Below are 13,523 nucleotides of genomic sequence, written 5' to 3'. Positions count from 1 at the left end.
ATCAACTCCTCCGGGAAACCGTTGGCGTCGTTCCAGGGTGTTATTCACCCACAGCAGCGGTTCCACGAGCCGCGCGCGGAGCATTCCTGCCGCACCAGGAAGTGAGCGCCCACTCACCTTAGCACAGCTGGCGAACAGCGAGCCCTTCCTGGAAACATCCAGCGACAAGACGGTATCTGGACGGAGACGGAGGGGGAGAGAGAGAGAGAGAGAGAGAGAGAGAGTGAGTGAGTGGACGACACCATGACACGGATGACAGGAATGCCTCCGTCAGACCTGCCCGGCCAGTCAGTTTAGGAAAGCGTGGACGTGATGCACGCCACGCATACCTCAACAATCTTTTCTTCGGCGCTGGTCTGTGATTTCCCACAGCGTCAGTCGACGAAACGCAACACAAACACAGTTTTAACTAGTTTAGTGGGCGACAGTGCAGAGAAAAGGCGCGGTTTTTTTTTGACAGCATCCATGTTTTACTTGACTAAGCCACGGTGGCTGAATGGACTTTCAGGAATAAACGGAATCAAAATAGATCCGCTTTCAATCAAATATTCATATTGGCAGATCATTTCTCACCAACAAAACAAAATGATAGCTTGAATATTTCGCCGTTTTGCCGCTGTCAAAAGTTGGTAAATCTGCAGCCTCCATTACACCTGGTTTTACCATCGCCCCGTATCCACAATGTACGGAGGTAAAACAAATAACATATTACTGCAACCCGGTCACATGCTGAAAACACGCAAAATCTCACATTACAAATGAAGTAATCATATGAATGAAACGCCGCTGAAATGCCGACCCTGGCACGAGAAAGACAATTTTATCACCTTTCGCTCCGTGCGTCAGTACTGCACTGCCCCCTTGTGGCGACGGACGCTCACTGACCACACCCCAATCAACAGGTCGTCGTCACAGTGTGAAGGTCATGCAAACAAAAACGTGATTTGTGTTTCTCATTTTGACGTCGATATAATGACCATTACCAAGGAGGTTGATGACGTCATTTCATATGATTAATATGATTAGACTGCTCGTTACGAAGATGGAATACCATGTGAAATAACTTTGTTTCTTTGTTTCCAATGTGACGTTGATTCATGAGACGGCGGTGAAAGGCTCTGTACGGCGCGCACACACACACACACACACCTGTGTGTCCGTAGAGAATCTGGCAGCTGTTGCTTTGCAGCTCGAACACCTTGATCTGGCAGCTGTTGGTTGCCACGACGATGTGGCTGTCGTTCGGACCCAGGAACTTCACGTCGAGCACCTCGTCGTTGTAGCCCACGAACTGCAAGGAAGGGGAAGGAAAGGGGAAAAAAACAAAACATGATTACCAGGGGTGTAATTATACACGCAATAATACTGACAGTTTTTGCATATTCTTATCCAGTTTTTATTTTTAAACGTATCTAATGTAATTCTACAAGGGATGTTAACTACACAGTTTTTTGCTCATCTACGTGTCGGGGGTATTGACCGATTCGCCGTTTTTGTGCATCTCTGCACGTCTGGTGATAAAGAAATATAAAAAAACCAACCAGGTAACATAATATATGTGATACGGCTTAATTCACCACAAAATGTATCTTACTATGAGGTTATTTTCCCATCAGATATGGATTTGCTTTTTCCATCTTCGTCCAACTTAATCACCCCGGTGCCGTGTCTGTGCTGTCCTTTCAGCACCGCAATTGCGGAGCGGATTCTTTGTTTTGTTTTGGGCGGGGCCAGCAGCCTGCACCAAAGTTTATTCAACAATGTCGTAACGTCGAAAACAATCACCTGTTATTATTGAAATAATTAAGTGTGTTGTTTTAACCTGACGTCTGGAAAGGAAACCATTTTTGCCGAATCAACAATGGATTTCCGAAAATAAAATAAATGGATCGTGATGAATTTGTTTTTGTCGTTATTAAACACATTAAACACAACTGCACAGAAATGAAGTCTCCAGGCCCGCCTCGGAATTCTGAGAGAGAATTCTGAGAAAGAGAAACTCCTGCAGAGCACACGCCACGTGCATACGCACAATTTGTATTTTCCTGCACTTTATACTTTATCCTGTACAAATTGTTTGAGATAAAGTTTAATATCATAATTATCATGATTATTATTATTATGGGTCCAGCCCGTTCGCATTTTTATTTTTATTATAGGTCCAGCCCATTCTGATTTTTATTATTATTAATTATTATTATTATTATTATTATTATTATTATTATTATTATTATTATTATTCTCCTTGGCATTTTTCGAGCTAAAATAGTCTGGAACATGACTGGACCCAGGGACACGGTTGAGGTCTTGTTAGAACCGGGAGGACGTAGACATGTCATGGTTCAAGTTTCATCCATAATGATCCACATTCGAAGCAGGAATTTGTGAAAAACGATTCAAGTATTTCTGATTCTGATTCTGAATTCTGATTGATTCTGAATGCGCAACGTCTGCGCATCGGCGACACGGCTCGGGTGTGTGGAGTAGGACGCTTTGTGACATCTTCATCCAATTTGTTACATATGTGCAGGTTTTGTCCATTCGGGTAGTGTAGACTCCATCGCTATGAAGTGGTTAAAACTGGGCGTGTGCAGGTGTCTGCGTCTCGTCTTGCCTGCTCGACGTCAGCGGGGCTGTTCGATTGATATATTATCTCCTTCGCTCGTTCTGTTAATGACGGCATTGTGTTTGCATCTAACCTGTTGTTACAGCCGCCGTTGTGTCCCTCCTTACTTTGGGAGAATCGACGAGGTCGGAACACATAAACTGTGGGAACTGCGTACCGAGTACATGTGTTTCATGTACTCGGAACGCGTCGGAAAACCAGGACCGGGGAAAAACTATAAATAATCCACAGAAAGTCGCGATAACGTCACTCCGTTCTCGACGCCCATGGCATCACGGTGAGTTCATATCACTGACAAACCGTGATCTGCAGCCAGCATGCAGCCAGCATGCTGACGGCTGTTTTTTGTAACTTATTGCGTTTCACGGAACCAGAAAAATTGGAATACGCGCCGAAAAAAACCTAAACTGGACCGCATGTATTGCTGCCTGCATCTACATTTATTAATTATTATTATTATAATTCTAACCATTATTATCATCACCACCATCATCATCATCATCCTACCTGCTGCTGTGTGGTCAGAGTGGGCAGCTGGTACAGTGTTATGTTGTGCTCGGCGGTGACTGTGGCCAGTCGGGAGGAGACGGTCATGGGGATGAGGAACGTCAGGCTGCGGGGGTCTCCGTCCTCCTCCTTCTTGGTTTTCTCCCCCTCCTCCGCTTCTTCTTCCTCACCTCCTCCCCCGTAGCCGGAGCTCCGTCCAGAGGGGAGGGTCTGGGCAAAGATGCAGCGAGACGTGCCGGCCTCCCAGACCCGCAGCACTCCTGCGGAGAGGAAGAGGAGGAGGAAGGGCAGGTTGAGTGATGGGAACAGTTGCTGTTATACAGAGGTGTGTTTATAATTGTTAAGAGACATTCGGTTTATTGTTTATTGCCAACATTTTTTCTTTTTGTTTTTAATGTTCATTTCTATTATTTATTGTGAGGTTTATTTTTTATTTTCATTGACTAAAGACTCAAATTTTTATTTTTCATAAAAAATCTGGCTAACAGTAAAAATAAACCCCCCTCCCCAAAAAATGTTTTTATTTTTTATTGTATTAGCCAAATTGTATAAGTTTATTTTTCTCGATTATTGTTCATATTACTTTCATTATTCATTGCTCATTTTTAGGTTTATTGTATACAACCAAATCTTGGCTATTTTCGAGATAACATATTGGTCTTTTATATATTGTCAAGTTTTTCTTTCTTCTATATGACATACAACACACCTAAAAGTGGTTTGTCTTTAATCGACATCTGGCCAAAAATGGCATTCTATTTTGATTACATTATTTCTGCCTATTTTCTTATGCGAGCTGCCTTAATACAATTTCCCTCCGGGGATGAATCAACCTACGCATCAACCTACCTACCTAAATCTCACAGTACTTCACCATCAGTGTAAATAGACTTTAATGGACCAGTTTGTTTCAAGCTGCAGAACCTTTGCTTCCTGCCGTGATGAAGTGCAGGCCCCGGCTCTGAACGCCGATCTGAGAGAAGTCCTCGTCCTCCGGGAGCAACACCACGCCCTCCACGGCCTGGACACAGAAGTTAAGAGGCAGAGCAATGAACAAGAAGAGCCGACACACAACCTCTTACTCCATATGATCATAATCATCGTGTTGATGTTAGTCTGGAGGTGATGTCGACCAGGCCGCGCTAGAAAAATAAAGACCAAACAACCTCTTATCTGTAGTTCAGATAAGAGTGGCTCAGATCACATAAACGCCCGATCTTTTCGTTAATTTTTTTCGATCCCACAATTATGTCCCACAACCAATTTAAGGGCAATTTTAAACCAATGTTAGAAATGTCATAATATTATAGCATATAATATAATTCCTTCCTTATTTTCCGCAATAACTATGACTGGATGAGGCCACCTGCCGAATTGCTGTGCCAGTTTTCTTGGACATAATTAACTGTTTTGTCGATACATGTTGTCGTCTGACGTTTCTATGTTGAGGTTATTCCATAGTAAATGTTTCCCACTGCACCAAAAACCCACCAACATCCAGCATTTGTCATCAGTGGGAAAGGAAAAACCCGGGTCTCGGTCCCGGGTCAAATGACCCTGTAAAAGACCCGGGTTTTAATCGGCTCCACCGCCGATCGGCTCTGATGTGAACAGGACCCCCCGGGTCGAAACGCTCATTTTGGCCCCGTTACCGGCGCGGTGCGACACGCGTTGAAGTGCCGGACGCTGGCGCATAAATAAACAGGAATATCCATGTATGGTTCCACCATTTCACATCCCGTTTAGAAACCAAAATCAGTAGTTGTTGCCATTTTTTTCGCCGCATGGGGGGCCGTGAAATGTTGTGAGTGTGGGGTTTGCGCAGTGGGGAGCACAGCGGAGTGGGGAGCACGCTTCTGGCGTTCCACGCCGCGTCTACTGTAGTGTTGGGTCGGTCAAGATCGATCCGATTCTTTTGTACGCCTCAAAATACTTTTCTCCCCAAGTTTTATAGTTTTATGTCCTTGTTTGTTTAAGTTGCTGTCCCCTCAAGATTTTTCAAGATGTTTATTTGTCACATAGCTTTACATAGGAGCATACATGCATGTAGTGAAATGACATAACTCCTCTACTGTGTTGTTTACAATCACACTGGAACCATGACTCACCCCTTTTCAACCGTGTCTGTGACCTCGAACGCGACACAGCAGAAAAAAACAAAAAAAAACGGCATTTCTTCTGACAATGGAAAAGGTGGCAATCGCCTATTTTTAGCGCGTTTACCCGCCTAATTTTTGTGTGCAAATGTTATTGGAGTATTGATTAGTTGTTTAAAGACCCAAACATAAGATGGTTAGATAGGTAGGTAAGATGGTTCTCCAAAGAGGGGGATTGGTGGTGGTTCCGTGTAACAAGCTGTGCTCTTGTCCTGCTACAGCTCGTCCACAGGACAGAGTTGTTGCAGCAGTTGTTGATGATTAAAGAATAAATAAAGAGTGTCATTGCAGGTTGACAAGTTGAGCTCCACCTGCAGACTAACTCTGTCCTAGATGCAATGGAACAAACACTCTGTGTTGTATGTCCAGCATGCTGATAGCATAGGTTAAATAAAAGGCATAATAAATAACACATGAATTAGGTGAGTTTCCATCAGTAAGGATCAGGAAAATTAAACATCCAAATGATCCACTTTTTTTTTTTCTGATGTTCAATGCCAATACATGTCAGAAATTATAACTTAAAGACAATTCAACGGTTAAATTATAGCACAGCAGAGACAAAGTCCTACCTCATAGACGGGTACGGTTCTTTTGGCAGTGCGTGTCTTCAGGTCCCACACGGTGCAGATCTTATCCCGACCAGAGCTGAGAACAAAAACAGCCTTGAATCACAATATAGTACAGAACTATTATAGTGTATGATCATTAAAAATGTGGTTTCTTTAAGCAAAAGATTTTCAACACAGAGCCAGAAAGTTGAAAGAAAAATCTAAAACCCTGTTTTCTTTTTACCCAAATCTCTCTCTCTCTCTCTATATATATATATATATATATATATATATATATATATATATATATATATATATTTAAAATAAATAAATAAAACAATTGCAGCAGTTGTGGATGCTAATTTAAATGTAGTTCTCAAATCTGCTCGTTACTGCTGGTTTTCCACCTCTTCCAGGTAGTTCAATGATTTCCCCTGCAGGCTTTCCAGGCCTGAACCCTCCCTACTACATGGTTAGAATGAAAACCAGCAGTATTAGGATGCACTGCGATAACATTTAAAAAAAAAAAAAAAAAGTACAGTTTCACTGTACAGAGACCCGTGATTAAAGGCAACAAAACAGAACATTCTGAGCAAAAAACTGCATTTATAAAAAGAACTGTGAATAGAACTCTTCACCGTTTCACGGACTGTCTGTAATTGGTCCAAATATGACAAGACACGGTTCTTGATAAAAGCAAGAGTTAAAATTAATTTCCCGTTTCACGTCCTCACTGTATAATCGTGAATAAACTTCCCATTGAGAAACTGGTGGTAATTTCTCCTTTTGGAGTGCACCGCCCCCAGGCGTGACCTACCTGACCAGGGTGTCCCCGTCGGGGCTGAAGGCAAGCGCGGTGACGGCGCTGAAGTGGCTCTGCAGTACGCAGAGGCAGCGGCTGGAGCGCAGGTCCCACAGGCGGATCCCTCCGCCCGCAGAGGACGAGAAGAGCTGCAGCAGATTGACGTCCGGGTGGAACTGGACCAGGCTACACACACACACACACACACACACACACACACACACACACACACACACACACACACACACACACACACACACACACACACACACACACACACACACACACACACACACACACACACACACACACACACACACACACACACACTTTTTTTTTTTTACTGCTACTATTGATAATAAAGAATATAGCTGCAGGCAGCAATACACAGGGTTCAGGTTAGGCTTGTTAGATACCAATTACAGTGTTTCTGACACTTTTGGGCTCCAAAATGCAAATTCTCTATCAAGAGGTGTATTGTTAATTGTATATGTTTTAGGTTTATTGTATATTGACGCATTTTTTTATGGTTACTTTTTTGGTTAATTTTTTATTGTTTATCAATAGATTTCTTGTATATTGGAAAATGATTGTTGTTCATTGTTTGGTTTATTTTTGTATATTTCATTATATAGTTCATGAATAAATTATTATAGTAGGTTTAGTGTTTTTAAAAAATATTGTTTTTTTAAGTTATAGCTAAATCTTAGATTTATTTTACATTTTTTCCGCCATTTTTATTATTATTACCTAATTTGTATTGCCTATGTTTTGATGTGAGCTGCTGTGACACAGCAATTTCCCATCAGGGATAAATAAAGGGATGAATAAAGTATCCATCCATCGATCTAATACAGTTAATAAAGGCCCCTTATACAGGATTAAGTTAAAATGGCATGGGGTGGACGGGTATTAGACCGGCCTAAACCCCAACCCTAAATTAAATTTAGGATGGTAATATTGGTTCTGTGCTCTTGCCATCCCACAGAGTTGTTGCAGCAGCTGTTGATGATGATTAAAGAATGAATAAAGAGTGTCATTGCAGTTTGAGAAGTTGAACTCCACTTGCAGATAAACTCTGTCCTAGATGCAATGGAGCAAATACTCTGTGTTGTATGTCCAGCAAGCTGACAGCACAGGTTTAAAAAAATTTAAAATAAACAAATAAAGACCATGGTATCGATAAGCTCCGACGTTACCGGTTCTGTTAGCGGTATTGGATAAATTAACAGAATCTTTAGGCTGTACAACCTGTTTCTAACTTGCAATAAATTAAGACTTTTTCTAAGAACCATTTTCTCTATTATCAGAAGCCCCCCCCCCCCCCCCCCCCGAGGGAGGGGCAGGGCCTCCATATGCCTGGCTCTCACAAGCACAAGAAGACAACGACGCAGATTGCTTCCCGATCGGCCCCTCTCCAATGCGAAATGTGCAGAAAATAAAGCAGTGTGAGTTCTTCTCTTAATTTATTTTGGTTACCTCTTCAAAAATAAAAACGGGGCACGCGATCGGCGCAACAGAGAGCCTTGTTCACATACATATAAATATATTTATGATTAGATTATGATTCCTCACTGAAATGTTATCCCTCTGCTTTTTGTTGGCTTCTGTTTGTTTTATCCTGTTATTGTAATGCACACTGACTGACAGAAAATAAATAAATAAAATAAACGACTGCTGGACTTGAAGAATCTCAATCGACTGATGGATTATTGACTGATGATTTGACTCGTTGACTTTCAGGGGGCAGCCCTAGATATTATTATGTAATATAAACATATTAGTTCTAAATGGTATATACTTTTTTTTAATATTTATATTCACACACACACAGAGATATATACATTGAGACAGAGAGATAATGACATATAAACTTACTGTACAACACCAGATGAGCCCTTGAGGTTATGGGTGCAGTACTGCTTTATTATGTCCCAAAGCTTAATGGTGCCATCACAACCCCCTGCCACATCAGAGGCAACATTAGAAAGTGAAATACTGCGTAGAGAAAAATGTGTAGCTATCGATAAAACACACAGCATTATTAGACAGGTTTCCTGTTCATAAACAAACAAGGGTGAGTATGAGTATAATGGTGAATATTCCAGTATGACAGCATCAGGATGCTGTCATACTGGAATATTTATGGATGTTTTCAGCATAAATAATACTGCCTTTACACCATTATACTGCCTTTTTCCTATCTGATGAAATAGACTAATTAGATTGTACTTTATCCCACATCAAATCCCCGTTATCCCACTTAAAAACTCTTTGTGAGCTGACCTGTGGCCAAAAGCGTGGAGGTAGGGTCAAAGGTCATGCTGGCGATAGGTATGGTGTGAATGGCCCTCCAGGAGCGAGTGCACTGGGCCTGTTTCCAGTCCCACTGCTTCAGAAGCAGAGCTCTGCTAGCCGTCACCAGCACCTAAGGGGTGCAAGCAATACAGTAGAGTGAAATATAGACATTTTATTATAGTATTTAGCTTGTGGGAATGATAAGTGGTTCAGGTGTTTGCTTACCTCATCATCACAGCTGAGTGCAAATGAGGAGATGTCCTCTTGATCGTCCTGAGGAGGTATAACATGCAAACTGACAAGAAAATCTAAAGAGAGGAGAGTTTATATTTTCATCAGGGCAGAGAATTTGCACGAACCTGCTCGATGCTGTGGACGACCCTTCCTGTGCTGATCTCCAAAATGTTGACACGTGATCCACAAGTGCAAAAGATGTACTTTTCATCTTTACTGATCTACGAGGGGGGGGGACACATTAGAGACGCCAAGCTGGTGTATTGGGTATTATTTATAGAGCTTGGGAAGCTGACGTCACATTGCTGGAGCAAGCCGCAATACTTGGGGGATCACTCGCATTCACTGTGAATGTCGGTCTGCATTTTGTCAGCTAAAAGACACCTTGAAAGTCTTGTTTGGTGAAAAACCGCCACAGAAAATCTTGCAACCATCTTGTGTGAGACACTCGACCCTTCTTTTTCCCCCCCTTCCTTACTGCATTTCTTATATTTTAGCTATTACCCCATGCAATTGAATGGAAGGGATCCTCCGAAAATGCAAGCAACCATCAAACATCCAGAATCTCAGGATCAGAATCTTATTGGGCCAAGTACATTTTCATATACAATGAATTTGCCTCAGTACGAGTTGGGAGGGCAGACAGACAAATAGCGTAAAAAAACAGCTTAACAGCTAAACTTTTTGATGAAGACACAGAATATACAAAATGTGCTCCATGCACCAGATAAAATTGAATTAAAAGGCTGACAAGGGCTAAGTGGCAAGTGTTCCCTGGGTATAAAATAAAAAATATAGTTGAATGAAGGGATATAGTTAAATATGAATAGGGAAAAGTAAAGTGTACAACATAAAACAAAACAAATAAAAGTAAAACATGTCTGTATATAATGAATAATAACATGTACACAAGCGTGTGGACAGCGTCAATAACGAGTGAAAACTTACCTGGACCTTCCCTCCTTTGTAGAAAGGTTCAATCTTGTTGGAAGCAGAATAGCTTTATAGGAATAACAACATTACACTTAGATGAAGTTAAATTAATAAATGCACTTTTATTGACAGCACGCCGGGCTAGCTTCGATAGCCACTTAGCTACCTCTGCGACCCACATGTAGGGACCGTGCAACTTACTTGGTTTTGAATTGAAGGTTCGTCGTTGCCATTTTTGTTCAAATGCCATGCAAACACGCGCGGCGTTATGGCTGGGATTCCAATCGGTATCGGCTCAAACCTCGACAATCGGCACCGGTTATTTCAGGCTTCAGAGCGAATTTCACAAGATCAACAAATCCCACATGTCGTTGGCTGCGGTCGAAGAGTCGCGGGGATTTTACGTCATCGCGGCGCTCGGCGTTCTGGTTGGCTGGAAGGGTGCCGGGGGGGGGGGCTCGTAATTATTGATCTTTTTCAAAATTTGATCACAACTAAAATGAACTTTCAGCGGGACACGCGAAACGCGTTCCCGTTTCGACCCCCCCCCCATTCCGCCCGATTTGTTTGGCGCGTCCTTTTCTTCCAAACGTCATTTGTTTTTTGTTTGACCTCACACAATGGGGAGAGACCGCCGGCGACCACGTCACGTCGCTGGGTTCGATTGATGAAGCCTCGGCTCCGCTGCTAGAACAGCGCAGAAGCCTCAGGCTCCGTAGCGTCAACCATTATCCCCGCGGGGGGCCACTATTATTTTGTTGTGTTTTTGTTTAGTTTTTTATTGTGTGTTTTGTTTTTTTGTTGTTGTTTTTTTGGCGGGGTGGGGGTGGGGGATAAATTGGAGGGTTCATATGTGACCGCGCATGTTCCGTCCCCTCACGGTGTGTGAGGAATGTTCATGCGTGTTTCCTATTGATAATGAGGGTGTCACACCGCGCGGGCAGATATGGAGCGGACAAACAGGGCGATGGGAGCCGGCTAACCAGGAGGGGACATTGTTATGGTGAGCTTGGAACTTTTCCCCCCACCACCGTTCGTTCTTACTCCGTGGGCGGTTGTCGCGGTCGGTCAAGCCCGTGTCGCCGAGTTGAAATAATACCGTTTGGTTGCGTGTCACCCGTGGGTTTGTTGGCGTTTCTGTTCACTTTGACATCACAATGATGTGGCCGGGAAACGGGCCCCGGGGAAGGGGGTTCTGTTTACATTTTAAAACTTGGGGTAGACGCCGTAATCAGCTGCAATTAATAATGATAAAAGGCTCCTGGGCAGGAGGTGTTTGGTTCTGAAGGGGACTTTACGGAGCATCCGCGTAAAACACTGGGCGCTACACCTGCTTTTATGGTCACATGACACGGCCCTGGCTTCCAGAACAATAGCTTTTGTCCTTTTTCACCTTTTGCTTCTCTCATGAAAACATTGAGGGCTGGTCGAAGGCAGTCGCTTGCGGTCGGCTTTAACATGCGCACAAGAGCCCGCCCGACTCTTTGTTTTGTTGGTCCAGCTCCACACTTCATACACCGCATATTACTGTGAGGAACTGTGGGAGATGCGTTTAACCTGTAGGAATTCACATTCAACAACAACAACAACAACAACAACAACAACAACAACAATAACAACAACAACGACCAAAACAAACGGCCCACTCTTTTTTCGGGCGGAGGCAGGGCTTCTGTGGAGCCTCCTTTCTGAGTTGAGCCCCCGGCGTCTTCCTTCCCACCGTGCAGGCGGACTCTGAGATGTCATCGCAGGGCGGAGGATACGATGTGGAGCTGTTCATGGAGGCCCCCGACTACGACCTGATCTGCACCATATGCCAGGGCGTGCTCCGGTGCCCGGTCAGGGCCGCGTGCCACCACATCTTCTGCAAAAAGTGCATTCTGCAGTGGCTCAAGCGGTAATGAACGGCGCCTCCCTCCAAACACGGCCCACATAAATACCGTTTGGAATGAACACCGTGCATAATAATTCAATTAATCTTCTGGCTACCTCTTATTGAACGCCATTTTAGTCACTATCAAATAAACAAAACAAATGATTATGATATAAATTATTATATTGATAAATGGAGCCTTGCTTCTATACATTTGACAGCTCTAATTTCAAAATGGCCTTTTTTTCAAAGTAGTCGTTTTATTTCTCAATTCCCTTTTCATTTCTTGGCAACATTTTTCACTCCAATTTAACTTCCCCCCAGGCAGGAGACCTGCCCCTGCTGCAGGAAGCCTGTCAACCAGAGCTTGATATTTGGCATGTTCAAGCTCAGTAAATCAATCGGACGTATGAAGATTAAGGTAGGTGACATAAATTGGGGTTGAAAGCAGTATAATACAAACAAACTTTATTGATCCTTGGGTGGAAATTCAGGTGTTACAGCAGCAGGAGTTGACAGAACATCGTAAGTTAAGGGAGATAGAACAGAGATAAGAATAAGACAAAATTAAATACATATAAACAGAAGTCAACAGGGAGCAGCACTTGAACAGCTGACCGTGTTGACTTGTCAGGCGGTTGGCATAGGCGCACTAAATAAAAGTACAGTATGCTACACAAGTACATGGTAATTAGTTGATAGTGATAAGTAATATGTTGTGTGCCTTTCTTTCACATGCACATTCCCTTTCACGCCCTTCCTCCAGTGTAAAAACGAGATCCGCGGCTGCCAGGACACCTTCCCGCTCTCTGAGCAGTACAGCCACAGCATGGCCTGCTTGTTTGAGCTGGTCCCGTGTCCGTACCAGGGCTGCCGCGTGCAGCTCCTGCGCAGGGACCTGGACGCCCACACCCGGCACTGCGACCACTGGCGGCAGCCTTGCCACATGGGCTGCGGCACAGTGCTGTCCCACCGAACGCAGTCCCAGCACAACTGCTACAAGCAGTTGCGGCAGGAGTACGAGGCCCGGCAGAGGAACCACAGGGCCATCGCCATGGCGCTGCAGAGGAAGATGAGGAGGATGCAGAGCACCATGGCCCACATGAAGAGGCAGATAGGGCTGATCTGCGAGAGCCTGGAGGTGATGGACGACCTGCAGGAGGTGGAGGAGGAGAACCTGGGGGAGTCGAGCGGCAGCTCCTCTGCGCAGAGGAACAGCAGCAGCAGCTCCTCTGGGACGCAGAGGAGCAGCAGCAGCAGCTCCTGAAAAAAAGTCGGGCCCCTTTTTTGTTTTAATTTTTGCTCCCCATGTTTACAATTTTAGCAAATGTACAGTAATTTGAGGTGTGTTATTAACGCTGTAGATATATTATATATTATAATGTATCAACTTTTGTTTGATGAGCTGCATACTTTAAATAAAACAACCAACATTGTACTATCCTCAGTGATTCTTTTCATCTGTAAATATGGAGATATGGAGTAAATTTGACAGGTTTCCTTTTCTTTTTCTTTTAATTTTGGATCTAGCAACATGAATGCC

General features: G+C 43.5%; 2 protein-coding genes across 2 annotated transcripts in view; one reads left to right on the top strand and one right to left on the bottom strand.

Annotated features, from left to right (window-relative positions):
- Positions 1–10,436, bottom strand: part of tbl3 (transducin beta like 3) — a 28,673-nt gene extending 18,237 nt beyond the window's left edge. The window contains exons 1-12 of the mRNA XM_080009637.1: positions 10,309–10,436; positions 10,123–10,174; positions 9,300–9,395; positions 9,166–9,213; positions 8,929–9,070; positions 8,521–8,605; positions 6,658–6,828; positions 5,862–5,937; positions 4,058–4,154; positions 3,134–3,393; positions 1,150–1,291; positions 118–176 (exon numbers count right to left, since the gene is read on the bottom strand). Coding sequence (XP_079865763.1) covers positions 118–176; positions 1,150–1,291; positions 3,134–3,393; positions 4,058–4,154; positions 5,862–5,937; positions 6,658–6,828; positions 8,521–8,605; positions 8,929–9,070; positions 9,166–9,213; positions 9,300–9,395; positions 10,123–10,174; positions 10,309–10,340 — 1,260 coding nt within the window. The 5' untranslated portion in view covers positions 10,341–10,436. The remainder of the gene's footprint in view (positions 1–117; positions 177–1,149; positions 1,292–3,133; positions 3,394–4,057; positions 4,155–5,861; positions 5,938–6,657; positions 6,829–8,520; positions 8,606–8,928; positions 9,071–9,165; positions 9,214–9,299; positions 9,396–10,122; positions 10,175–10,308) is intronic.
- A 1,410-nt stretch (positions 10,437–11,846) lies between these two features.
- rnf151 (ring finger protein 151) lies at positions 11,847–13,247 on the top strand (the record flags this gene model as incomplete). The annotated part of the gene is made up of 3 exons (XM_080010133.1): positions 11,847–12,004; positions 12,305–12,401; positions 12,747–13,247. The coding sequence occupies 3 exons, from the start codon at positions 11,847–11,849 to the stop codon at positions 13,245–13,247; spliced, it is 756 nt and encodes a 251-aa protein (XP_079866259.1).
- Positions 13,248–13,523: the final 276 nt, after the last annotated feature.

This window comes from Zeus faber (assembly GCF_960531495.2).
Source record: "Zeus faber genome assembly, chromosome: 11".
NCBI lineage: Eukaryota > Metazoa > Chordata > Actinopteri > Zeiformes > Zeidae > Zeus > Zeus faber.
This window is presented reverse-complemented; position numbering and strand designations above follow the sequence as displayed.